This window comes from Aethalodelphis obliquidens, unplaced genomic scaffold (assembly GCF_003676395.1).
Source record: "Aethalodelphis obliquidens isolate GAN/ISIS:26980383/991018 unplaced genomic scaffold, ASM367639v1 scaffold62, whole genome shotgun sequence".
NCBI lineage: Eukaryota > Metazoa > Chordata > Mammalia > Artiodactyla > Delphinidae > Aethalodelphis > Aethalodelphis obliquidens.
This window is the reverse complement of record NW_020838006.1, coordinates 11,240,670-11,266,948: the sequence shown is the minus strand read 5'-3', so window position 1 is coordinate 11,266,948 and position 26,279 is coordinate 11,240,670. Positions and strand designations below refer to the sequence as shown.

Here is a 26,279-nt window from a genome sequence, read left to right as displayed (position 1 = left end):
TCCTAATCGCTAAATTACGTCCTTCCCACAGTTCAATGTAGCTCCAACTTTAAACTGGGATCTTTATCTTTTTTTAGATGATAAGATCACCAAATAGATTTCCCTTCACTGAAATAATATTTTCTCTCCCACAGATAAGTAAATATAACATAAGCAGTTAGTGATTCTCCTCTTACTATGAGAAGCAAAATTGAATTGACTAAAGTCTGTCAGAAGTAAGAATACCTAGGCTTTAGCTCTCTGACATTAGTCAAGTCCCAAGTCCCAACTTTCTTCTTAAAATAGCAATAGTAAATTTATTCCTGTGATAACAAATAGGTCACGAAAGTGCTTTGTAAACTGAAATGCTCTTCAGCTGTCATGCGTTATACAGACTTAGCTGTTTTGCCTCAGAATGGAAGTAAGCTTTGCTGCAGCTTAAAACCAAGGCTCCATTTGGCTCTCCCCATTTCAGGGCTCTCCTCTTAATGGACCTCAGCTTTGCAGGTCCAACATCTAATTTGGTCATTAAACCAGGAGTGTCTCTTGGGACCAGACTTATGCCAGCCATGGTATTAAGTGATTAACGTGTAAACAAGAACACTGAGGCACTAGTTTACACTAGAGGATTTGTCACCCATATCCAGAGCTGCTCCTTTCCCAGAATCAGACACCCATGAAGCCAAGAGTCATCAGAAAGATGACTGTGAGTGATTCAGAGCAAACAGAAGCCAACTGCGTTGAAATATTTCTGACCCAGGGTTAAGCCTTATTAAACATTCTACTTCACCGTCAGAAGCACCCATAGATAAAAATTGTTCATGGTCTCCAGGTTCAAGTTCCTTCTCGCTAAAAGGTGCTGGATACACACTGCCAGTTCTGCCTCTTCATCTCCCCATGAATTTGGGGTTTCTTTTTTGGCTGCCAGCCTCTCAGAGTCCCCTGCTCCCCGCACACTCTGCCTTTTAACTTAATACCATTTTGGCTATAGTCAAGTCCTATTTTATCCATGGAGCAATTTTGTCTAAGATGTGTTTGTATATATGGTGATGTCATTCATCATATGTTGACTTTATTAGAAGACTCAATGTTCTGCCAAGATTCATTAGTCCTTAGTTCCAAGGGACCTCTCTGATGGCTGAGATCTACCGTGGCTCTCCTCCAAGCATAATGGATTTGTAATATATTTTCTATTTCCCCCCCAGATTTCTCAGTTTCACTCTTGGTTCACATCATCGTCTTTCAAAACACTTGGATGAAAGTCATCTTGTCTCAGTGATACCTGGTTTCTCCCCTGGTGATTAGGTCTCCAATGCCTTGTGTACTTACTAGTTTTTAATTTACTGCCTCCACAGTAAGTGGAATCTTATCTTATTCCACAGTAAGTGGAATCTTATGTGGGAATCTCCGCAGCTTCCTTTTTTTTTTTTTAGTTGAAGTATAGTTGATTTACAATGTTCTGTTAATTACTGCTGTACAGAAAAGTGATTCATTTATATATACATTTTTTTAAATATTCTTTTCCATTATGGTTTATCATAGGATATTGCATATAGTTCTCTGTGCTATACAATATGACCTTGTTGTTTATCCATTCTATATACAAAGGTTTACATCTGCTGACCCCAACCTCCCACTCTATCCCTCCCTCAAACCCCTTCTCCTTGGCAACCACCAGTCTGTTCTGTGAGTCTGTTTCTGTTTCATAGGTTCATTTGTGTCATATCTTAGATTCCACATATAAGTGATATCATATGGTATTTGTCTTTCTCTTTCTGACTTTACTTAGTATGATAATCTCTAGTTGCTTCCACTCAGCTTCCTTCTTATATAAAGACCAAAACAAATACTGACTGAGGATTTTTATATATGAAAACACCTGAGGATAAAGCAGCTACGGTATATTGGAAAAAAGTATTGGGTTTGGGACCTCAGTGGGGAGTAAGTGTGCATGTGTGTGCAGTGGAAGGTGGAAATGAAGGGAAGGGAAGAACAAGTATTTCTTGGACAGGCATTATTTTATGTACCTGCCTTCTGTTCCATCATGCAGTCTTTCCATGAGACCAGGGGTCTCAAGTTCTGGATTTGGGTCCCAGCTCTCTCACTTTTCAGTTGTGTGGACTTGAATAAATTACAGCTTTCCACATGGAAAAAGTCAGGATAATACATACTTCATTTTTTGTGAGGGACTTTAAAGAGTAGTAAAGCACTTTATGTACAGCAAAGCACTATACAAAGTGTTACCATAGTGGAACACGCATTGTGTTTTAAACTCAAATATAGCAAGATTTGTAAAAAGGTAAAGTTCACCATGGCCTGGGAGGGTTCACAGTTTACCAAAAGTAGAATTGGGTTGGGTCTTTAAGGAGTGCACTGAATTGTCAGGAAGGGGGAGCATTCAGGAAAGGACTAGAGTCCAAGCAGAGGTGTCAGGGGCAGTGGTGAGCACAGGGCTTTTGCATCAGTGGCTCTGCTGGAGCTAGGTGGCAGGACAGGAGATGAAGGGCCTAGGCAACAAGGAAAAGAAAAGAACAAATCCGAGTGATGAAGGACTCTGCTTATGAAAAATGGCAGAACTTGGTGACTGGCTTTATAGTGATAAATGAACAGGAGGAAGGAAAGACACTTCTGAGTTTGAGCCCAGGGTGTGACAGTGTGAGATGGAGATCCCTGACAGGAACGGGTGATCTCAGGAGCACCAGTAGGGAAGGCAGTAAGTATAGCTGCAGATAAGCTGAGTTTAGGTCATAGGGCTCTAGCTGAAAGGTACGATGATGGCATTTCTACCTCACGTTGTAAACTTTTAGTTACTCTGTGTGACACTTCAGAGTTACACTGGGGACAGGAAAAAGACCTAACACCAATGTTATAAGCAGCTCAGGATACTACAGAGGGGACCTGTTCCTGGGTTCCTGTGCGGGGACCAACTGGATGCTGGCCTCCACTCTGGAACTATTTATCACTGCTGAATTTAGGAGAAAATTTCCTAACTTTTGTCTTGCTAAAAACAAATTATTTTGCCCCATTTCAGTGACTAAGGGGAAAGTAAGCTCTCTTTATCTAAGAATAAAGCCAGGACACATGAGTAGTAGTGGCTCTTACATGAACTTACAGCAGGTAAATCACTCACTAAGAAAGTGGCAATCAAGTCATGGTTGGTGCATGTTTGGTTTCCTTTCTCCAACTTCCCGTTCAATTTGAAGAGCTTTCAAACAGGATTAGGTATATAAATAATTGGCAGTTCCACTATTTGACACATGAGAACTTTAAAATACTTTGTTCATTCAGCTTTGTTCTGGCCTTTGTTTTGATGGGCTGTAAATTTAATGGGGGTAGAGCCTAAATTTCAAGTTCCTGAAACTCTGAGCAGTGTTTCCTCATCGGTGAGGCAAGAGGCGTGGTCTGCATGACCAGTCCTCTACTCCAAAGTTCTGACTCCGTGGTACAGAAGCAGAGGCTACTTTGGGGATTTCTGTGTGGAGTCAAATTCCAGCTGTCACCACCAGATGTCACTATTGCTCGTTAACTAGAAATAGGCTGATAACTTTTTGCCCGGAATAGCAGGATCCTGAATATAAAAATACAAAAACCTACTTACTTTTTTTATTTTGAAGTTTTGAATTTTATTTATTTTTTATACATCAGGTTCTTATTAGTTATCCATTTTATACATGTTAGTGTATACATGTCAATCCCAATCTCCCAGTTCATCCCATCACCCCCAGCCGCTTTCCCCCCTTGGTGTCCATACGTTTGTTCTCTACATCTGTGTCTTAGTTTCTGCTCTGCAAACCGGTTCATCTGTACCATTTTTCTAGGTTCCACATATATGCCTTAATATACGATATTTGTTTTTCTCTTTCTGACTTAATTCACTCTGTATGACAGCCTCTAGATCCATCCATGTCTCTACAAATGACCTAATTTCGTTCCTTTTTATGGCTAATATTCCATTGTGTATATGTACCACATCTTCTTTATCCATTCGTCTGTCGATGGGCATTTAGGTTGCTTCCATGTCCTGGCTATTGTAAATAGTGCTGCAATGAACATTGGGATGCATGTGTTTTTTTGAATTATGGTTTTCTCTGGGTATATGCCCAGTAGTGGGACTGCTGGATCATATGGTAATTCTTAGTTTTTTAAGGAACCTCCATACTGTTCTCCATAGTGGCTGTATCAATTTACATTCCCACCAACAGTGCAAGAGGGTTCCCTTTTCTCCACACCCTCTCCAGCATTTGTTGTTTGTAGATTTTCTGATGCCCATTCTAACTGGTGTGAGGTGATACCTCATTGTAGTTTTGATTTGCATTTCTCTAATAATTAGTGATGTTGAGCAGCTTTTCATGTGCTTCTTGGCCATCTGTTTGTCTTCTTTGGAGAAATGTCTATTTAGGTCTTCTGCCCAGTTTTAGATTGGGTTGTTTCTTTTTTTTAATATTGAGCTGCATGAGCTGTTTATATATTTTGGAGATTAATCCTTTGTCCATTGATTCATTTGCAAACATTTTCTCCCATTCTGAGGGTTCTCTTTTCGTTTTGGTTGTAGTTTCCTTTGCTGTGCAAAAGCTTTGAAGTTTCATTAGGTCCCATTTGTTTATTTTTGTTATTTCCATTACTCTAGGAGGTGGATCATAAAAGATCTTGCTGTGATTTATGGCAAAGAGTGTTCTTCCTGTGTTTTCCTCTAAGAGTTTTATAGTGTCCGGTCTTACATTTAGGTTTCTAATCCATTTTGAGTTTATTTTTGTGTATGGTGTTAGGGAGTGTTCTAATTTCATTCTTTTACATGTAGCTGTCCAGCCTTCCCAGCACCACTTATTAAAGAGACTGTCTTCTCCATTGTATATCCTTGCCTCCTTTTTCATAGATTAGTTGACCATAGGTGCCTGGGTTTGTCTCTGGGCTTTCTGTCCTGTTCCACTGATCTGTATTTCTGTTTTTGTGCCAGTACCATATTGTCTTGATTACTGTAGCTTTGTAGTATAGTCTGAAGTCAGGGAGTCTGATTCTTCCAGCTCCATTTTTTTCCCTCGAGACTGCTTTGGCTATTCGGGGTCTTTTGTGTCTCCATACAAATTTTAAGATTTTTTGTTCTAGTTCTGTAAAAACTGCCATTGGTAATTTGATAGGGATTGCATTGAATCTGTAGATTGCTTTGGGTGGTATAGTCATTTTCACAATGTTGATTATTCCAATCCAAGAACATGGTATATCTCTCCATGTTTGTATCATCTTTAATTTCTTTCATCAGTGTCTTAAGGTGATGTTCTAACTTAAGACGAAAAATCATCTTAAGTTAGAACACCACTTCCTTGGGGATACCTTCTCTGACTCCAGCCCTGGGTTAGGTCCCCCAGTCTGCTGCATCCTGTACCTAGTATTTATCATGGTTTTCGAAATCACTGATCTAATGCCAGCCTTCTGTGCTAGACTGTAAGTTGTGAGTGGAGGGCCCACACACCTTCTGTGCTGCCACATTCCCAAGCCTAACAGTAACAATGGTAACAGCAGCCATTCAGAGATTACTAATGCATCAGGTGCTATGCTAAGCCCTGTTATGTTCACCATTGCATTTTATCTTCCCAGCAACCCTAGGCCACTGACATTGTCCCCACTTTACAGATGAGGAAACCATGGCTGCTTGGCTCCTAAGTGGCAAAACCATGAACCCAGGTCTGACTCAGTAAAAAGTGTTACATCCACTTGAGCCACTTTTAAGAACTTCCATAATCTGATGCCAGCCTATTCATCCACCCTAATTTACCACTGTCTTCTTCAGGCAAGCACCCTTACTTATTGTCTCCTGATCACTTAATATGCTCACTACAGTCTCAACATTTTGCTCCTGTTCTTCTATCCTCTGGCATTTGTCTAGATCAGCTTCTCTCAATTAGTATTTATTTAACAAAATCAATAATGTACTCATCCATTAGAAAGTTTCTGAAACTTGTTCACAAATTTGTTCTTCTATAGAAGGCTTATCCTTCATGAAATAATTGTTAGGACTGGCTACAAGCAACTCCTATAATGTCTACTGGAGGCTGAGAAGAGTTCCTTGTAATAGCTTATATTTTTAAAGCACATTTCCCATAGACCCATGTAATGATCTATAAACTAGATAGGACTATAGAAATTACATAGTCCAGTCTCTCATTTCTAACTAGCAGAAAACTGAGAAAACCTTGGTTGGTCCAGGTTATATAGTCAGTGGAGCAGTGAGCCAAGACCATGCCGTACCCTCTTGTCTAACAGTACTAATTTATGGTAACCACTGCCACGCAGCATTAACTTCACAAAGGCCAACATTTCAAGTCTCTGTTGGCATCTACTGCTTGACTGCCCAGGTTCCAGTCCCAAACCTACAACCTTCTCTAGCTTATGTGACCTTGGGTTAATTACTTAAAACTATTCATACCTCAGTCTCCTCCTCCATGAAATGAGGATTATAGCTCCTACTTCTTAGGGTTGTTAGGAAACTTAAATGACATTTTACATGAAAAGTGCTTAGAGCAGTGTGTGGCACGCAGTAAATGCTCAATAAACGTTAGCTATTATTCCTGTTCGTTAAATAGTCTTTAACTATGGCTCCTACAAAAGGCATAAAATGTTCTCCCTCTTTTCTTGGAACTACCTGTGCTACTTTGAAGAATGATAGTTTTTTCCAAATTGAAATAAATACAAGACATTTGATGTGTTCACTTACTTTAATAACATTACATTTACCATGTTATCACCATGGAAGGTAAATTCAGGTTAGACAAGAGAATTTCACAAGTACAACAAAGCATTCTGTAGTATACCAAAGTTTGTATAATGTCTGACCAAACCAGCTTGCTCATAAATCTCTTCCATTACAGGCGATTTATTTAGTTTAACATTTATGATTCTTTCAGAGGAAATAAACAGACTGCACACATTTAAAAAGTATTTTTCATTTACCTTTGCATTAGCACTTAAAATACACACTTCTATTTCAAAATGCCATTTAAAAATTATTCTAATATAACAGCAGCAAACTATAGTTCTGCAATTACAAAACAGCTAAACGGGGATCTACAGTTAAGTTATTCTCATGTTTACAACTATGATTCTGAAACAGATACTACTTCAAAGCAGCTGTTACCAGCTCTTTAGGTTTGGTTTAAAAACACACACATAGTTGCTGGGAGGTTTATAATGTTGTATTCCGTGCACTGTTCTGAAAGGGTTCTTCAAGAGCCAGCCAGACCTTAAAAACAGTATTCAGTCCACAAGGCAGTCAGAAAGAGTTAAATTAACTGGGGTAAATAGGATTCCTACATTACATCAAAAGCGTATGATATTCTGCAGCAACTGGGAGCATTTTCAGGTTTGGCATGTTGTCCTCTTTACAACTAATTTTATCAGAAGAGTTTAAGAAGGTGGACACTGTACCAATATCGAGTGCATTTAAAAGTGACATGTTTTTGTGCTCATCTGACTCCCCTGAATGACTTAGCTAGTGAACTAGTCACCAGGCAAATCAAGCCTGCAAGAAAGGAAGCCAATATTCAAATTACAAAGTTATTGTCTGACCCACAGAATTTATTTTCAACATAAACATATAACCTCAATATGAGATGTCTAACTAAAGCAAGCACCACCGAGACCAAGACAGCATCTCCTCTTCTAAGGTTTAGGTTTTGCCCAGAATTCTTGATACATGGAATAGCCCATACCTAAAGAAAAAGAATGCTAGTTAAGCATTTAAATATTTTCTTCAGTGTTAAAAAGTTAAAAACAGTTCATAAAATAGCTAAAAGTAGCACCCTTGCTAGCATACAATATTTACAAGGGGAACCAGGCACCAGGCTGCTTACATTCTTGCTTTCTTAAACAATTCAAATTTCTAAAATTCTTTTTACACAAGTTCCCAAGTATCTCAAGGCCAGTGTGACTAGCTCAGACTGTTAAAATATCAATATTTATCTGGCAACCTTAAAAGGAGTTACTCTTGCTATATAATACCAGATAAAGTCAATTAATTATAAAGCCTATAAAAGCATGTAATATCTTTTCCACCTTCAAAAACTCAATAAAACAGCAATCATGTCTCTCCCAGATGATGGATCTTATTACCAACCCTATTTGCATATCTAGACTCTTCAAAGAAATTATAAACTCAGTGATGGGCAGTACTATCTTTTCTTTCTTTCTTTAAAACCTTAGTAAGATTATATCATAGACAGTAAAACTATGTCACTACTTGAACTATTTCTATTAATTCAGTTTTTATGTGAAAATGAATATAAGTGATATTTGCAAACTGCTTCAAAGTCAGCTAAAAGTATCTACCTTGTTTTATTTACAAAGAAATCCATTAATGGGGAGCCACAAATTTGAAATGTCCTGTAGGAACCTACCAAGAGTCATTGCTCCCACAACAAAGCCTTGGGCTGCCACGCGCATGTGGATCAGGTGAACAGACATTTTAGTATTGCCCCTGCTCTTCAATTTATATAATCCATATGCAACGATTGCTGCAAAACCTGCCATTCCTGTAAAACAGACAGTCACAAGTATGTCAGATGCATGCGGGCAGGAATCAAGATGATTTTATCATCAATCAACGTTCTATTTTTTTTTTATAAGGATGCTTTAGGAGACCATTAACCAGCTAACATACAAATTGAATTTTTAATTTTCCCCCCTCAGAACTAAAAATCCACAATTGGAAGCAAACAGTAGCAGATCCAGAAAGTTAAGATCATCTTTAAAATGTGGGCTTGTGAAGCCAGTAAATAAATTCCTTTAAGAGTGCCAGGGGAACTCTTCTCTGTCTTACTTCCATCCCCAAAGGCAATCAGTTAATATAGTAGAGACTGTAATGAACCACAACTGTGAGTATAACAACTCTTAGTCTTGTGAGTCCTTCCAGCAAATCATTGAGACTGATGGTAGTCTTGGGGTCCCAACACATTCACTGAAATAAGTCACTAAAACAAGAAGTCTGACTACACAGAGAAGAATTTTTATAATGAGAGCTACATCATACCAATCTAAGCATATTTCAAGATATGGAAAAATATTCAAAAATAAATGCTTTCAGGAAATTCTTGATGAACCAAACAAGTTTACCACACTTCTACTGTGTTAAAGCTTACAATAGCTTATTAGACCATCAAAGTCAAACTTACCAATGGGGACAAATGGTGCCTCTCTAGCTTTTCGGATAAGTTTAGATCCCTGACCTTCATCATATGAAGAAAGAGAAACATCTGTATCACTTGACATGGTGATTGAAGAATCTTCCTGAAATAGAATTTCCATGAGGTTCTGCAGTTAAAAGCATACTTCTTTTATAAGACTATTCCTTTAAGTGGTACCAAAAAAGGCAAGATACTGGCCTGATTATATGAACTAGAGGGCAGAAAAAAAGATTCATTTCTATCACAAAGGGACCAAGGCTCCATTCTCCTTTTTTGGTCAGTTTTTTTACACAGGACGCTAGTAGGCATTTCATCACAATAAAGTAATAACAAATTCAATTTCACCTTAGTCACAGTAACTATGTACATACTTCCTTCTGACTGAGCTGAACAGACTATAAACTTTACCCATAGATAAAAAAGGGAGTCAAACATAGTATATAACTGCACAAGTCTCTGACGTCAATTACAATAAACTCAAAAGTTAACTGCCATTACCCATATAGTCTTACCTTAGCTTCTGGGTTTTTCATGTGCATAACACTCCCTTCAGTAATAATAGCTCTCATTCAACACTCTGCTATTCAAGGGGTTTAGTAGTAGTCAAGGTCCTCAAAGAAAATCCAACTCTAGAGGGGAGGCTTAGTGCTTAGTTTGAAAAGTGAGATTGTCCCTCCAAGCCCCCATCCTCATTGGGAAGAGTCCAATTCTGTCATCTGACAGAGAAGAAAACCTTAATCCCAATGAGTTGTACAGTATCACACAGCTAGATAGAAGAAATTAGGACTAGACTTTCTCTTCTTTTTTGTGCTCCATTACCTGCTAATTGAATAAACCCTTACTTTCTCTGAGCTTTTATTATATACAAGGTTCAACAAGCTCAAGGTTCAGGATGCTCACTATATATTTGAAGAGACAGAATGTAAACACTGAAATAATGTTTCACAAATTAGATTCTTTAAAATAGACATGCCAGGGTGTGATCACTTTGCCAACAGAGACAATGAGAATTTAGAGTGTGATGTCTTTTGGATAAAAAAGTTTGGGAAGTTTCAGAGAAATATTTGAGATTGGCTTTCAAGATACTACATAAATGGTGACTTCCCTGGCGGTCCAGTGGTTAAGTCTCTACACTTCCACTGCAGGGGGCATGAGTTCAATCCCCCGCCAGGGAACTAAGATCCTCTACGCTGTGCGGTAAACAAAACAAAACAAAACAAACCATCAACGAGATACTATATAAATGTACTAGATGCTAAGATTAAATACTGTATTTATTTTAGGCCAGTATGTTTATTAGTTTCCTTCATAACCAATCTAAACTTCCCAAAGGCAATAGTTTCATTTCTGTTTTTATCACAAATCCTCCTTCAACCTCCCTCACCAACCCCACATTCTAATCACATTAAACTTCTTATAGATGCCCTCTAAACCTCCGAGCCTTTGCACAAGCTACTTCCTCTGCCTAAAACGTTTCTTCCCTTTTCATTTCCTTCAGGTACTCCTTCTGGGCTAAGACCTCCCATTTTTCGGTTTCTTGCCTTAACTGACCTGCTCTGGAAAGTCTTCTCTGACTCTCCCAGTTTATGATAAGTGCTTTGGTTACGCAGTCCCATAGGACCCGATGCTTTCTCTATAATAACTCTTTCTTATAAATGCAAGTTTAACTGTTTTTCTCACTAGAATCCTTGAAGTCAGGAGGTTACACCTGTCCTGCTTGTGTCTATACCATAGCCTGGCATGATGCTTATTACATAAAGTAGACCACAAAATGTTTGTTGAATAAATTGTAAAGTAATATTTTCAACAATTAAAATTATTCTCAGGTAATTAGGAAAATTTAGTGAAAACTAACAATTATACACATTTGTAGAGTCAGTAATAAAAATGTCAAGCTGTATGTACATAAGTGCTTATTTTTCTTTTAATTCTTATATTGTATCTATGAAAGAACACATGATAATCTGAGTAGGTCTTGGAGCCTTGCAACCACAAGAGACAAAACCATTATATACCACAATCCACTTTTAAAAACTAGCACCTTCTTTTACATATATAAAAGCATGTTTTCTTCCTCTGCCTTAATTATTCCTAAACTAAGAAGTCATTTGGGAATTGTCTTTAAAAGCAAGAAAGTTGGTAGTTTTTCCTTTAATCTCTCACATCTGGATAACTTTAATTGTCCAACAGGTCAATGGTGCAAAAGTTCCCTTCTCCTTCCTTTCAGGAGGGAGGCGGATCACCTTTCAGCAGTTTGTACGAACAGGACATTAGATCTGGCTTTCAGAAAGTAGTCCCTGGGGAAAGAATCAGGGTGTGAGGGAACCATGTGGTCATTATGTCTCAAGTGACTAATGATAATCTGTCTCTGATCCAGAACACCTTGTGTGCACATTTCAGGATAAAATAAAGGGGAATATTAGAAGTCCAATATATCACAAAGTTATTTGTTACTCTGTGGTTCAAATTATATATCTAGCATAATATATATCTGTAACACTCCCTGAGTAAAAGATTTTGATAATTCTCTTCCTAATGACCACCTAGAAGTTTTCCAAGTATTCATGATTTATAGCCACCTAAATACAAAATGGTTCACTTTTAAAATATCAGGGTAAGTACAGATCATATAACTTGAGAGTAAAAACCCAGATTATTAATCCATGCCAATAGGCTTATTTTACAGAAGCAAAAAAAAAAAAAAAAAAGGTTATGAAGGGTAAAATGAACTGCTCAACAACAGGAATACATCTCTGGCAGGGTAGGATTAGAACCCAGCTCTCCTGATACACAGTTGTGGGTTCTTTTGATTGACTATATTGCCAAATCATCTGTCTTATAATGCTGGTATGTATTTAATCTGAAAAACATTTAAAATCCACTCCTTAACAGGAGCCCACATCTCTTTCTTTGAATTGTAAAAAATGTCAGTCATGCCTAAAATTAAATGGAACCTTCTTTCCCAGTGACTTAATTCATCTAACGATTTCAAGTGTGATTTGAAGATTTTTTTTTTCCCTAGCGCCACTTCTGAATTTTCCTTTATTATAATTTTCTCATCCACCTGCAGCAGCTGACCCAGATCTCTGTCGGAAAGTTGAACAGGTACAAAAAGAGGAACCTATAACCAGATACTCAAAGCCAGTTTGGAAAACACGAAGTAGTCTGTAAACTTGGTAAGATACTACTGAAGACCTTTCCAAATACATGGGAACCTAGAAGAGGCATAAGGGAACTGGAGCTGCCCAGCATCACGTGATGTAAAAGACTTAAGGATCTTCACAGCCTGTCATTTTGGTCACTGGAACTACTATCTAACAACCATGGTTTCAAATTTTGATTTTGCATCCGTTACCTGTCAGCCTGTTTAAAATGGCTGCAAGGCGCCACCCCGGAAGATTCTGATTCAGATGGTCTGGGGCAGGGCCCAAGGAATCTGTATCTTAACAAGACGCCTTCAAGAGATTCTGGTGCACAGGGAAGCAAGAGAACCCCTGGTATACAGAACTCAAATACGATTATCATGCTGGGGCGTGGTACCGCTTCAATCCATCATAACTTTTCATCCAAACTGGTCTGGGTACTTCCGAAAGCAGAGATTCCTTCCATAGGGATTACCCCGAAGAAGGAAATAACTGCTTCCCGCACAGGTAAAACAAAAGAGGCGAATAAACCTGCCGAATCATTTCGGCTGCTTCCAATACTAATCCCCTGCTATGTTTTGTAATTTCTAATCTGGCAGGTTTACTTTTTCGGGAGAAATGTAAATTACGGCAGAGATGCTTGATACATGCCTGGGTCCTTGTTAACCTTCCTAGGGCCGAAGAGGGTCGCCAAACGTGGAACGGAATAGCGGCCCGGGGAGAAGATGAAGCCGATGGCAGGAAGGTCGTTTGGTTTTATGCCCTCCTCTCAACCCTTCAACTTTCCTCCCCTCTCTCTTCTTGTGACCTTGTCAGGACTCCATGGCCTGAGCGCCCGCCCTCTCAATCCCTCCTCACCCACCCCGCTCTACGAGTTCCCCGAAGTCGGCCCCAGCCCCGTCCCTCCCCAGCTCCATCCGCGAGGCTTCGCTCCTCAAGCCTTTGCTGCATCCCCTCATAGGCTCCGTACGCCCTCACCAGCCTCCCCTGCACCGCGAGGTGGGGCCTGAACCCCGCCAACCAGACTTCGCCCCCTCCAGCCCAGGCATCGCCCCCACTCCCAGTCCTGCGATCCCCAACCCTCCCAAGGTGCTCTCAGCCTGGCCCAGCGCGGCCTCACTTCTTCCCATCCCACTGCCCGGCATGCATCACTTACAACTGCACGACGTCGCAGGTTCTTACCGGCTCCTACCAGCTGCTGACCCACCTCGCGCACCAGCAGTCTGCCCGACTTTTCCCAGTTCCGCCCACAGCCGGCCTCAGCCAATCAGAAGCCAGTGGCTGGTACGCCAGTGTCGGTGCCGGCGGGTGAGTGCGGGCCTGTACGCAGTGGGTGGGGCGGCCCGGAACGAGCTCCGGATTGGCTGGGGCGACGTGCGCGGGCGGTGACTCCGCGTCCCCGGCTGTCACGTAGCGATCGCGTCAGAGGTGAGAGGTCGGCGACCGGGGTTCCGCCGAGGACGCTGGAGGACTCTTGGCCCTTGGCCCGGCGGTACTTGAGATTACTCTCGCCCTTTTTCTCTCGGGTCGCGGCGGCGGCAGCGAGCACCGCGAAGGCGGTGTCCCGAGCGCCGGCCGGGCGGGGCCGCGGATCAGGGAGTTCAACCGCGGCAGGTCCTTGGGGTGCTGCGGGTGAGGAGGGAGCATGTTCCTGCCTTCGGGGGCGCCGACGGCGGTGGGGCGCTGGAGCCGCTCCCAAGACCTGGCGGTTATCCGCCACGAACGTGCGCTGTCGGCCTCCGGCTTGGCGCTTACACGGTAGTGGGAGGAAGCCACTCATTGCAAGCACGGGTGACTCCACCTAGATCGGGGTGGTTTACCTGAGGAAAGAAGTGTCAGAGGCCCCTTGTGGCAGTGAACTTCCCGGGACAGAGCCCCAAATTTGTTCGTAGAGCAATCGATAGCTACCTGGCGAATTAGTGCAGGGCATCAAGCGCTACCGTGGGGACTCTAACTAAACTAGAATCTCTGGGTGTAACCACGAAACGAGGCAGACTGCCAAGTGCTTTATCCCACAGGTAGAAGCTCAGTGTTTTAGGCTCAGGATTTTGAAAATCTTTTGTCTCATAATTGAGTTAAAACACTGGTAGGAAACATTCATGCTGAGTACGATAAATGAAAAACCCTTTACTTTGGTCATGTGGAGTACTTTCAGCTGCTTGAGGGCACGTATTTTGTCTGGTTCATGCAGGCATCTCCTTGAACACTGTCTTTGAGCTCAGTAGGGCCTCAATAGTGTTAAAAGAAGTGACAGGGGCTTCCCTGGTGGCACAGCGGTTAAGAATCCGCTTGCCAGTGCAGGGGACACGGGTTTGAGCCCTGGTCCGGGAAGATCCCACATGCCGCAGAGCAACTAAGCCCGTGCGCCATAACTGCTGAGCCTGTGCTCTAGAGCCCGCGAGCCACAACTACTGAGCCCGTGCTCCTAGAGTCCGTGCTCCACAAGAGAAGCCACCGCAATGAGAAGCCCGCGCACCGCAACGAAGACCCAACGCAGCCAAAAATAAAATAAATAAACAAAATAAATGAATTTATTAAAAAAAAAAAAGAAGTGACAACTAATGCAGTAGCTGGATGGCTTAAAAGATAAGTAGGGGGCAATTCCTTGGCGGTTCAGTGGTTAGGACTCCACGCTTCCATTTCAGGGGGCACGGGTCGATCCCTGGTCGGGGAGCTAAGATCCTGCATGCCTGCATGCCGGGCAGTGCAGCCAAAAAAATTTTTGGAAAAAAAAAAAAGGAAGTAGGAAGATAAGGAACTCATTTAGGGTAATTAAAGCGATAAAAGAGCTTGACAGATTTGAATATGAAAGTCATGCATAAGTAAAGCAAGGGCTTCCCTGGTGGCGCAGTGGTTAAGAATCCTCCTGCCAATGCAGGGGATATGGGTCTGAGCCCTGGTCTGGGAAGATCCCACATGCCACAGAGCAACTAAGCCCGTGCGCCACACCTACTGTGCCCGCGTGCCACAGCTGTTGAAGCCCGCGCGCCTAGAGCCTGTGCTCCAAAACAAAGAGAAGCCATCTCAATGAGAAGCCTAGGCACCACAAGGAAGAGTAGCCCCCGCTCCCCACAGCTAGAGAAAGCCCGCGCACAGCAACGAAGATCCAACGCAGCCAAAAATAAATAAATTAATTAATTAATTAAATTTTTAAAAAAGTAAAGTAGAAGTCAAGTCCTTTGATTCTGGAAAAACAAAGGCTAACTGCAGCAGTGACCACAGCATGTTCATTCCTGAAGAGGATTTATATGAATCAAAATAATGTTCGCTAATTTGCTAATTTCCAGAGAATGAGATTTGGGGTCAGGCAGACCAGTGCTGGTCCCAATTTAGCCACATACTAGCCATGACCTTGGGCTTCACTTTCTTCCTTTGTAAAGTGGGGAATAAAAGTAGTGGTGGTTAATGGGCAAATAAATGTAGAGTGTTAGCTATTAGTTTAAAAATTCCTATGCCATGCATTGTCCAGAAAGATGCAGACCCTGCCCTATTTGTTTAAGAAATGATCTCATCATATGTAGAAACAAAAATCTTGGTAAATGGTGATGATGCCTATCTGTATCAGATGATGCAGAAGTTTTTTTTAAAGATTGTTCACTACTTTATTCAGTATCATGTTAAAAGAAAACAGTGACAGCTGATTAAACTATTAAAATTTTCATAATAATTTTTCATAAGACATTGGTGACAAATGTACAACATATATTATTCCATTCTTCTTACTTTGTGTTATTTCAAAGTATAATATTGATGCAAAAGACTTTAAAAAATTATTTGGGTTCTCATGTATTAAATTAATCCACCTGTAATTTATAGGAAGGCAGCACAAGAAGTCTCTGACAGCTTTGCTAATTTCCCCTCTTTAGGGAGCCTCTGTAACTTCTCATGCTCCAAGTAGCTGTCCACACATGATCATATGCACTATAAGAGAAATGGGCTTCTAAACTCAGATTTGGGCTAAGGCTCAGCTTAAAGCTACACTATCTGTTTTTTGACATCCTTAAAAAAATACTGTGTGATCTTTGTGGAATTTTGTCTAAAACAAATATTAAAACTTTTGAGAAAATTGGTAATATCTATGACTATTTTCAAACTACAGTTGAGAGTCACAGTCAGCAAATACTGGACACGTATATTGTGCCCTGTACAGGACTCAGAAATTAGACTCAGTTCCTTCCCTGAAATAATTTATCATCTGATTAGGTCAAAGGAACAGGTATAGGAAAGTATCAAAAACAGTCTGTGATAAGTGCTTTGAATGGAAATCCAGGCAGATATCATAGCGAGCAGTTTCAAAGAAGGCTTCTTGGGACAGGGGCTTGAATGAGTGGGCTTTGAAGGATGACTAGCATGTAAATAAGTTGAAAGAATATTCCAGAAAAAGGAAACAGTGGGCAGAGGAATAGAGGTAGACTATGGGATTGTAGCTCTGGCATGGAGGACAGTGAGTGGGGAAAAGGCAAAAATCTGTGAGTAAAGCAGAGTCAGAGAATAATGGAAAGTAGGCCTAAGCTTACTGGGGAGGACCTTAAACGCTAATCAAAGAACTTGGACAATATTATATTAGGTGGCCCTTGAAGGTTTTGGAGCAGGATGTTTCAAGAGCTGAGTGAATTTGAGGTACTTGGTAGTGAAGTTGAATGCATTAGAAAAGGACTATTAGCATTTCTCTGCCAGAAAACAAGACTACTCAGTATGTAGCTTATTATATTCTTTATATTGAAGCCATATCCTGGGTCTTAAGGATAGGGAAGGCTGCTACATGCTGTAGTGTCACCCCTCTACCACCTTGACAAGGCCTGCTGCTTTAAAGTAGCAATAGTCCATACAGTCCAGTCTCCAGGGAGAATTGACTAGGGTCCGGGCTATCATAAAATTTCAGACTCCATAGCACGTCCGTAACTGAACATAATTATCTCTCTCTTATCCTTCTCCCTGCTCTGGACACCCCTTCCTCATAATCCTGTACTTTCTCTTTAAATTCCCTGACTTGGTTGGTAGAACTGCTTTCCATCCCACTAACTGAACATGAAACCTGGGTAAATCCTTGATGCTACTCCTACTTTTGTGCACATGTAGCCAGTGACATGTGGGCAGATAACTGAATGACAAGGGGCAAGCCTTCTGAAGATCGGTGGCAGAGGTGAGACTGTGCCTTCCCTCTCATAGTACTGTGCTCTGACCAAACTGGCCCAGTGATGTTGAGAGGATCATTTATACAGGAAAGCACTTAAACAGATTAAATAAGGAAATACATTTGCATCATTTTACCCTTGATGCAAGACTGTTTTCACTGATAATATTTTCCAACAAAAAACTGTGCGGTTGTCACTAAAAAATGGATCTTGGATTCACTGAAGCTCCTCAGAATTCCTTTTTCTTCTTCCTGTTAGTTATTTGGTTGCGGGGGGTGGGCACGGAACTTCTCTAACTGAGCTGAAGCCCTCCTGCCTCATTCCCTTGCTTTGGAGATAATTGGATTTGGAATTAACAACACAACCATCTCGTCTTAAAAATTTATATAATTTTATGTATACCTGAAACTAACACAACATTGTAAATCAACTATACTCCAGTAAAAATTAAAAAAAGAAAAAGGTAATGCAAATCATACAATGACCAAAAAATTTATATAATTTTATATCCTATATAATTTATTAAATGTGCCTTTTAGTAGAGAATGAGTAAGCAGAATTGGGTAAATCCTTGATGGTCTTGGTCTTCTAGTTTTATGTACTTTATATACTGATTTTAAAAATTAGAAAATTTGTAATCTTATATAAGCTATATAACTGAAAAGATTGACTTATTTTTATAATCTGTATTTGTACAGGTAATTTGACTAGATTACGCAAAGAAAGAATCGATCACTGGAAGCAAAAGCTTTCTGTTCACCACCGGTGAACAGCTCTTTCCACCAGACAGGATAAACACGATTTTCCACCTGGGCTCCGCAGCTGGCTCCTGGTACTTGGTATGATGGAGAGTACCGTGGTTATGCATGAACGTTGGGTTACAAGCACCCTGGCATCAGAACCTCTGTTAAGCATTTTCGCCCACAGCACCTGATGGTGTGCTGCACATGGAAAATACTTGTTGACTCAAGACTATCTCTCTGCAGAGGTGAGTACCTGAGTTCAGGGACTCTAGCTGCATTTCAGCTACTGGGGCTGCAGTAGCTGGGCAGGGACTGTGGGCTCCTGTGGCTTCTTAATTCTCGTGATCACCCACCATTGACAGTCTCCCTTTCAGAATCCTCCTCTCCTCTCCCCCACTGCCTTGGATACTGATGGCCTCTCTGCTTCCCCCCACTCTGTCTCTCCCAACAATGATTTAGGGCTATTTGTACAGCCTGCTAATTCTCTGAGGATGAGGTGCCTCTTATGGAAGGCACTGCCATACTCAGTGGCACTGCAAATAGGTTTCTGTTGACATCTCCAAGCCCTCCACGTCATTTTGCCGTGACACTGATTGTGAGGCACCATCTGTTTGTCTTGATGGCTTAATGAATTGAGGGCTCATAAACGTAGCCGACATCTAAATGAGATCCATATCTCAGTAAGGACAGGATAATGGTCTCCTTTGCCAGAGATGGATGGACAATTACTTCTATAACTCTGAGAGAAAAATGGATTATGCAGACAGACACTTCACCCAAATTGGTGGCCCTGAATTACCGTCCCTGTGCTGATGCTTTTGCTCGGGGACAGGAACCCGCCTATCCTGTTTCTGGAAAACCCGGAAAAGGAAGATTATGTGCCTGACCCAAGTTCACTCAGTGAATCAGCAGACAAGTGCTAGCCATCAAAGTCCTTCTGCTACTTTGTTTTATGAGAGTCAGAAGAGTTTCTAGAATGATGAGTATTAAAATAACTGTAGAAAAAGTGACCTCATAACCTTGGCCTGTCGCCTAGTACAGTATGTCTGATTAGAGGGAAATGACAGGCCATGAGATGGCTAAGCATTAAGTGCCCCACGCAGATCATGATTTCTCCTGAAATTGGGAGAGTTGTTGCTTAAGGGCAGTTCGCTCTTTCCTTTAGCTGGGGTCTGGAATCCTTGTGATCCCTGAGCTATAGTGAGAGTGTCCCTGGCCTCCCTCTTACCTGCAAGTATCTTACATCAGAAACAAGCAGCACCACATGCAGCTACCCAAACAGCCTGCTGTACAACACCAGCACACGCTCAGCGCCTCCCATTCTCTGGGTACACTGCTACGTACTTAATGTACTCAAGTGATCGTTAAAACAGCTCCATCAAGTAAATATTATTATCCCCATTTTACACATGAGGAAACTGAGGTTCAGCATGGTTAAGTAACTTGCTTATGTTTCCATGGAAGCAGAGGCAGGATTTGAATCCAGTCCCGTTTAGCTCATACTCTCTGGAAGGTTCCATTGCCTCTGTGCTTTCTTTTCCTTGCCTGTGCCTGGTCTTTCTCTTACCTTCCATTTCTGTTAGAATCCTTATCAATCACAACTTTTGTTTTGAAATATGTGTGTGTGTGTGTGTGTGTGTGTGTGTGTGTATGTAGGTATATCTATATATGTATGTATATATTCACAAACACATGCACTTTCATATCTGTATATCTATATTTATAGATATTACAGATATTTATAAATAGAGGTATAAATAAATAAAATGAGGAAAGGTGTACCCCTCAAATGTGTTTTTTTTAAAGGGGAATGTAATTTATTTATTTTTAAAATAAATTTATTTATTTTATTTATTTATTTTTGGCTGTGTTGGGTCTTCGTTGCTGCGCTCGGGCTTCCTCTAGTTGCGGTGAGCAGGGGCTACTCTTTGTTGCGGTGCGCGGCCTTCTCATTGCGGTGGCTTCTTGTTGCGGAGCATGGGCTCTAGGCGCGCGGGCTTCAGTAGTTGTGGCACATGGGCTCAGTATTTGTGGCTCATGGGCTCTGGAGCGCAGGCTCAGTGGTTGTGGCGCAAGGGCTTAGTTGCTCTGTGGCATGTGGGATTTTCCCAGACCAGGGATCGAACTTGTGTCCCCTGCATTGGCAGGTGGATTCTTAACTACTGCACCACCAGTGAAGTCCCCCCTCAAATGTTAATGCTGGTTTTATCTGAGTATAGAATAATAATTTGGGATTTTCATTTTTTTCTCTGTGTTTTTCTTTTCTGTATTTATCAAACCAAATTTATTGTGATCAGAAAACACTTTTTAAAATCTTTTATATCCTTTCAACTTCATATGCTACTACCTTTGTAAATAAAATCTTTCCTGATCTTCAAGCTGATGCTGCCCCTTTTTCTATTTCTTTCTTTTTTTTTTTTTGCCCGGGCCGTGCAGCTTGCAAGATCTTAGTTCCCCAACCAAGGATTGAGCCTGGGCCACAGCAGTGAAAGTGCCAAGTCCTAATCACTGGACCACCAGGGAATTCCCTGATGCTACCCATTTTTCTTTTGAAACACACTCCCTTTCCCTAGCACTTTATATTTTGTTGAGTCATTTTTAGCATTTTGCTTTGTATTCTGTGTAACCTAAGTTTCTCGGGGCCCCACTCAGATATGAAGAGTCAGGGAAGCACACCTAATAATAGAAATGGTAACAGAAGAGTTATTACTCCAATCTGCTCCCATCAAGAAAGCTAGGATCTTCCTGCTATATCCACTATATGCCAGTCTTACATCTCTTTTCATCCCTATGATCTTAGCTGTGTCTCCACATTGCTGTTCCCATGACATGAGTCAACTGTCATGCTCACTCTGGTGTTTATGCACGATGCTGTCCCGTCTCCTATCACTTGGTGCTAAGCTACGCCCCATTATTCTATCAGGCCCCATACAGTTCAGGCTGTGCCTCTGTTCTTTTTCACTTTGTTGAAGTTGAGGAAGGACATCTCTTCCCACCCAGGTTGTACTTTTTCAAGTATAACCCATACAAGTTACCCATTCCCCTTGTTTTCTTAATCTCTGATAAAAACTGTTGTGTGACAACTCTTATGTTTGAGTTTTTCTGTCTTACAGCACCCCTCCCCTCCCCTCTTGTCTAGAGGAACTTGTACTAAGCTAAGTCAGGGGTCAGAGTAATCTGACCCAATCCTTCCCTGTTCTCAGTCAAGGGCCCTGGACAGAAGGGCCGACAGCTGTGCTTTTGTGCTGCCTCCTCCCGTTCTCTCTCTCTCTCTCTCGCTCTCTGTCTCTGTCTCTGTCTCTGTCTCTGTCTCTCTCTGTCTCTGTCTCTCTCTCTGTCTCTGTCTCTGTCTCTCTCTCTCTCTCTCTCTCATCTGAGAGATCAAGGTGTGATTTCATTCTGTAACTTAATCAAGTGTCTCTGGGGCAGCCTGTTAGCCTTCATCTCACCAGTCATTGTCTTTCCAGGGAGGCCTATTCTGGGGCTCCCAGAAATGGAAGCCTGGTGGACTGCTCTGACATACGCAATGCGTGAGTAGACAAGCAGAACCAGCCCTCTTTGGGCTATCAGTCCATTGTATCCTCTTCTAGCCTTTCCATTAACTTCTAAGACACATGGAGAGGAGCTGAGCACCATTCACGTTTGTACACTCTGAAGCAACTAGCATAGTTACATAGGATGGCAAGAACTCCATTAAACTTTTGCAGAATGAATTACTACAATCCATTGAATCTTGTGCTCTGCTTTTCTTCCTTAACATTATTGCAACAAATGATCAAATAAAAGTCAAAGTTTAGTTCCACTTTGTTCTATGCTAAGTATATCACACTGATTCCGATTCCATCACTTATCTGAGTTTTAAAACATTGAGATGTAATTCACATACCATAAAATTCACCCCTTTAGGGTGTACAATTCAGTGGTTTTTAATATATTCACAAAGTTGTATAACTGTCAGCTTTAATTCCAGACCAGCATTTTTATCATGCCAAATCTGGGTGATGCCCATTAACTATCACGCCCAGTCGCCCTCTGTCTTCCCGCAACCTCCCCCCGACCCCGCCCAGGCAAGCAATCACTAATCTATTTTCTTTGTCTATGGATTTCCCTATTCTGGATATGTCATAAAAATGGAATCATATGTGGACTTTTGTATCTGGTTTCTTTCACTTAGCACAGTGCTTTCAAGGTTCATCCATGTTTTAGCATGTATAGGTGTTTCGTTCCTTTTTGATGGCTAAATAATATTCCAATGCACGGATATATGTGTGTGTGTGTGTGTGTGTGTACACACATATATATGTACACACACACACACCACATTTTGTTTATCCATTCATCAATTGATGGACATTTGGATTGTTTCTACTTTTTGGCTATTATGAATAAAATTATTGGGAACAGTCATGTACATGTTTTTTCTGTGGACATACATATAATTTCAATTTTCATGGGTGTATACCTATACCTAGGTGGATCATATGGTAACTTTTATGTTTAACTTTTTTTTTTTGGCCATGGCACTTGGCTGTGGGATCTTAGTTCCCTGACAAGGGATTGAACCCACGCCCTAGGCACTGAAAGCACAGAGTTCTAACCGTTGGACAGCCAGGGAATTCCCCCATGTTTAACTTTCTAAGGAACTGGCAAATTGTTTTCCAGAGGAGCAGTACCGTTTTACATTCCCAGCAGCAATTAATGAGGGTTTCAATTTCTCCACATCCTCATCCACACATATTATTGTTCATCTTTTTTGATTATAGCTATCCCAGTGGGTGTAAAGAGGTATTTCATTGTGGTTTTGATTTTCATTTCCCTGATGCTAATAATGTTTAGTATGTTTTTATGTGCTCATTGGCCATTTGATGTTTCTTTGGAAAAGTGTCTATCCAGTTTATTGCATGCTTTTATCATATCATAGGGTGTTGAAGATTGTCAAATGCTTTTTTCTGCATCTACTGAGATGATCATGTGGTTTTTGTCTTTTATTCTAGTAATATGGTATATTACATTGGTTGATTTTAATATGTTGGGCCAACCTTGCATTTGTGGAAAAAATTCCAACTTATCATGGTGTGTAGTGTATGTTGTTAGATTTGGTTTGCTGGTATTTTGTTGAATTGTTTGTGTGCGTGTGTGTGTGTGTGTGTGTGTGACTATATCCACAAGGGATATTGGTCTGCAGTTTTCTTTTCTTGTAATGTCTGTTGGATTTTGGTATCAGAGTAATAATGGTTCATAGAATGAGTTGGGAAGTGTTCCTTCTTCTGTTTTTTGATAGATTTTGAAAGGATTGGTGGTAGTTCTTTAAATGTTTGTTAGAAGTCTCCAGTGAAGCCATCGGATCATGGGCTTTTCTTTGTGGGAAGTTTTTTGATTACTAATTCAATCCTTTATTATAGGTCTATTCAGATTTTTTGTTTCCTTCTAAGACAGTTTTGGTAGTTTTGTATTTTTCTAGAAATTTGTCCATTTCTTCTAAATTATCTAATTTGTTGGCATACAGTTGTTCATAGTATTCCCTTACAATCCTTTTTATTCCTTTCTTAATCCCTCTTTTATTCCTTATTTTAGTGATTTGAGTCTTCTCCCTTTTATTCCTTCTTCCTATTTTTTTTCAGTTTTTTCAATTTTATTGATCTTTTCAAAGAACAACTTAAAAATTTTTTTTTCTCTGTTGTATTTTTGTTCTCTCTTTCATTTATTTCTGCTCTAGTATTTGTTTTGTCTTTCATTACGCTTGCTTTGAGTTTAGTTTGCTCTACTTTTTCTAGGGTCTTAAGGTGGCAGGTTAATTCCTTTATTTGAGGTCTTTTTTCTTTTTTAACATAGGCATTTACAGCTATACATTTCCTTCTAAGCATTGCTTTCACTGTATCCTATAAGTTTTTTGTATTTTGTTTTGGTTTCTTTCATCTCAAAGTATTTTATAGTTTCCCTTGTGATTTCTTCTTTGACTCATTGGTTACTTAGGAGTATGTTGTTTAATTTCCACATAGTTGTGAATCCCCTAAATTTCCTTCTGTTGTTGATTTAATTTAATTCCATTGTGGTCAGAGAACATACTTTGTATGATTTCAGTTCTTTTAAATTTATTGAGACTTGTTTTACGGCCTAACATATGGTCTATCCTGAAGAATGCTCCATGTGCACTTGAGAAGAATGTGTATCCTGCTATCATTGAGTGGAGTGTTCTATCCAAGTTTTTAGGTATTCACTTTCACCTGGTAAAACACTGTTCATCCTTTGAGTCCCAGGTCCAAAGGATTTCATCTGTCAAGTCTTTCTTCATCCATCTCACCAGCAAAAATGTACAATTTCCTCATTTGAACTTCTGTCACCCATAACTATGATATATAGATATGCCAACACCCATAACTGTGATATAGCCTTTATTACAAGTCAGTCTTTCTACACGCTGATGTTATGGGTTTCTTTTGTGCAGGGACCAAGTCTTAACTGTATCTCCATATCCCTGAATATGGAGTATTCATTAGTGACTTTAAAGCATGCCATTAAAAGGATGAGAGAATTTGGGGGTTATTGAATACCTTTTAAATATTGAACCCTAGGCTGTGTACTGTAGAGAGTAGAACAGGAAAAGAAAGGCAGAGCACTCTGCCTCTGGGGAACCTACAGCTTAGTTAAGAAGACAGTATATCTGCATGAGAAACCTTTAACACAGGATCTGACCAAGTGCCAATACAAGGGCTCTAGGAGTTGGGCTTGTCCACTTTGTCTCTGTCTCTCTCTCTGCATGGGAAAGAGACTTACAGAGCTGTGAGGTTGGAACAACCCTCAGGACTCCTGATTCCCAGTTGTCGATCAGTGTGGAATCCTCTGGCAGCTGATCACCCAGCTTCCGCTTGGACAGCCTCACCCACGGGGAGAAGGCCCACTAAGGACTTGATGATGGTTGTTTGCCAATTTTGGGTGGCAAGGGGGAATTGAATTGCTTTTTAGCTACCAAACAGCCTTCAATCGTCCCCATAAAAGAAACTATAAGCCTGAAAGAATATGTGTAAAGTCAATAAGGAAGGGAAAGAGCTCTAGTCAGAAGCTTTAATCTCAGTGGGATAGGTCACAGGATACTTAAATTACATTTTGACGTCAGGGAAAGAAAATCAGATCAAGTTCATCCTGAGAAGGGTCACTTCTGATGGAACCAAAATAAATTATTTTCTGAGGCCTATTATTTTCCCAGAGCCCACCTATATATGAATGTTCTGGGAAGGTCTGAGGCTACGAGATTTGGAGAGGTGAATTCATCCCACAGACCAGTTAGATATTTTATTCTGTCTAATTTAGGATTAAAGACCAATGATTTCAGGGGCTAATTAGGGTATTTCTGGAGTCTTCTTGTCAGGAATACAGTGTAGTAAGGAAGGTTTTCAAGCCAGAATATAAACTGTTTTCTCTAGAAACCTCTGAAAATAGAATTATATTAGAAAATAAAATTATATTATGAAGTACCTACACACTAAATAAAACAGGAGGATGATATAAGGGCTGGCCCATAGTTGTGTGTAATAGTTGACCAAATGAGTAATACCTTCGTTACAGTCTTCATGGTCCCATTTATGACAGCTAGTCAGAACACTGCTGGGCAGAACACTCCTGGGGGAGGGGAACATCAAGCCACCTGATATTGGAGAATTACAGAAGGGACAGAGCCGGTCTGGGGAATAACAGACTTGAGCAGGGTGGAAGAATGGGCAAGCTTTGGGTGGACAGAACGAGAGAAGAGATGAGGGTTGGTGAGAGGGCCACAGAGGTTGGATGTATAAGACATGTTATTTGACCAGTGCAGAGTACCTAGGAGGTTGTAAACCTGGGCTTTGGTAGAGGCAAGGCACAGCAAAATTGCTATCTTCGTGTCCACATAGGTGTGTCAAGAGTCTTACAGCTTTTGAACTAGATTAGCTTACTACGTGCACATAAGTCATCCATGTGACTGTGCTCTAGGCAATAGCACCTATTGAGTTGATGACTAAGGCGTTCTGTCTATGACTTACCAGAAATTCTCTTCCCAAGGAGGTCAGGGGAGAAAACGGGAGTGGTGAGCCAGGAGTAATGGGCAATTCTGGGTGGGCCAGAGTGAGTCAC

The 26,279-nt window shown here is 40.8% G+C and overlaps 1 protein-coding gene and 1 long non-coding RNA gene across 2 annotated transcripts in view; one reads left to right on the top strand and one right to left on the bottom strand.

Annotated features, from left to right (window-relative positions):
• Positions 1-6,670: 6,670 nt before the first annotated feature.
• HIGD1A (HIG1 hypoxia inducible domain family member 1A) lies at positions 6,671-13,555 on the bottom strand. The gene is made up of 4 exons (XM_027088387.1): positions 13,452-13,555; positions 9,141-9,255; positions 8,367-8,501; positions 6,671-7,682 (listed from the first exon to the last, which is right to left on the bottom strand). Exons 2-4 carry the CDS (start codon positions 9,235-9,237, stop codon positions 7,633-7,635), a joined length of 282 nt encoding a protein of 93 aa, XP_026944188.1. The 5' UTR covers positions 9,238-9,255; positions 13,452-13,555; the 3' UTR covers positions 6,671-7,632.
• Positions 13,556-13,658: 103 nt separating this feature from the next.
• The window catches only part of LOC113610341 (uncharacterized), a 46,348-nt gene continuing 33,727 nt past the window's right edge, over positions 13,659-26,279 (top strand). The window contains exons 1-2 of the long non-coding RNA XR_003429050.1: positions 13,659-13,787; positions 18,129-18,418. This is a non-coding gene — a long non-coding RNA (uncharacterized LOC113610341). The remainder of the gene's footprint in view (positions 13,788-18,128; positions 18,419-26,279) is intronic.

What these genes read in the sequence shown, in the direction of transcription:
- HIGD1A (XM_027088387.1), bottom strand. Translation starts at nt 9,237, where the DNA reads ATGTCAAGTGATACAGATGTTTCTCTTTCTTCATATGATGAAGGTCAG. An exon ending in GGCACCATTTGTCCCCATTG is followed by an intron (nt 8,502 to 9,140) that starts GTAAGTTTGACT and finishes TCTGTTTTACAG; the next exon opens with GAATGGCAGGTTTTGCAGCA. An exon ending in TGTGGGAGCAATGACTCTTG is followed by an intron (nt 7,683 to 8,366) that starts GTAGGTTCCTAC and finishes CTTTTTCTTTAG; the next exon opens with GTATGGGCTATTCCATGTAT.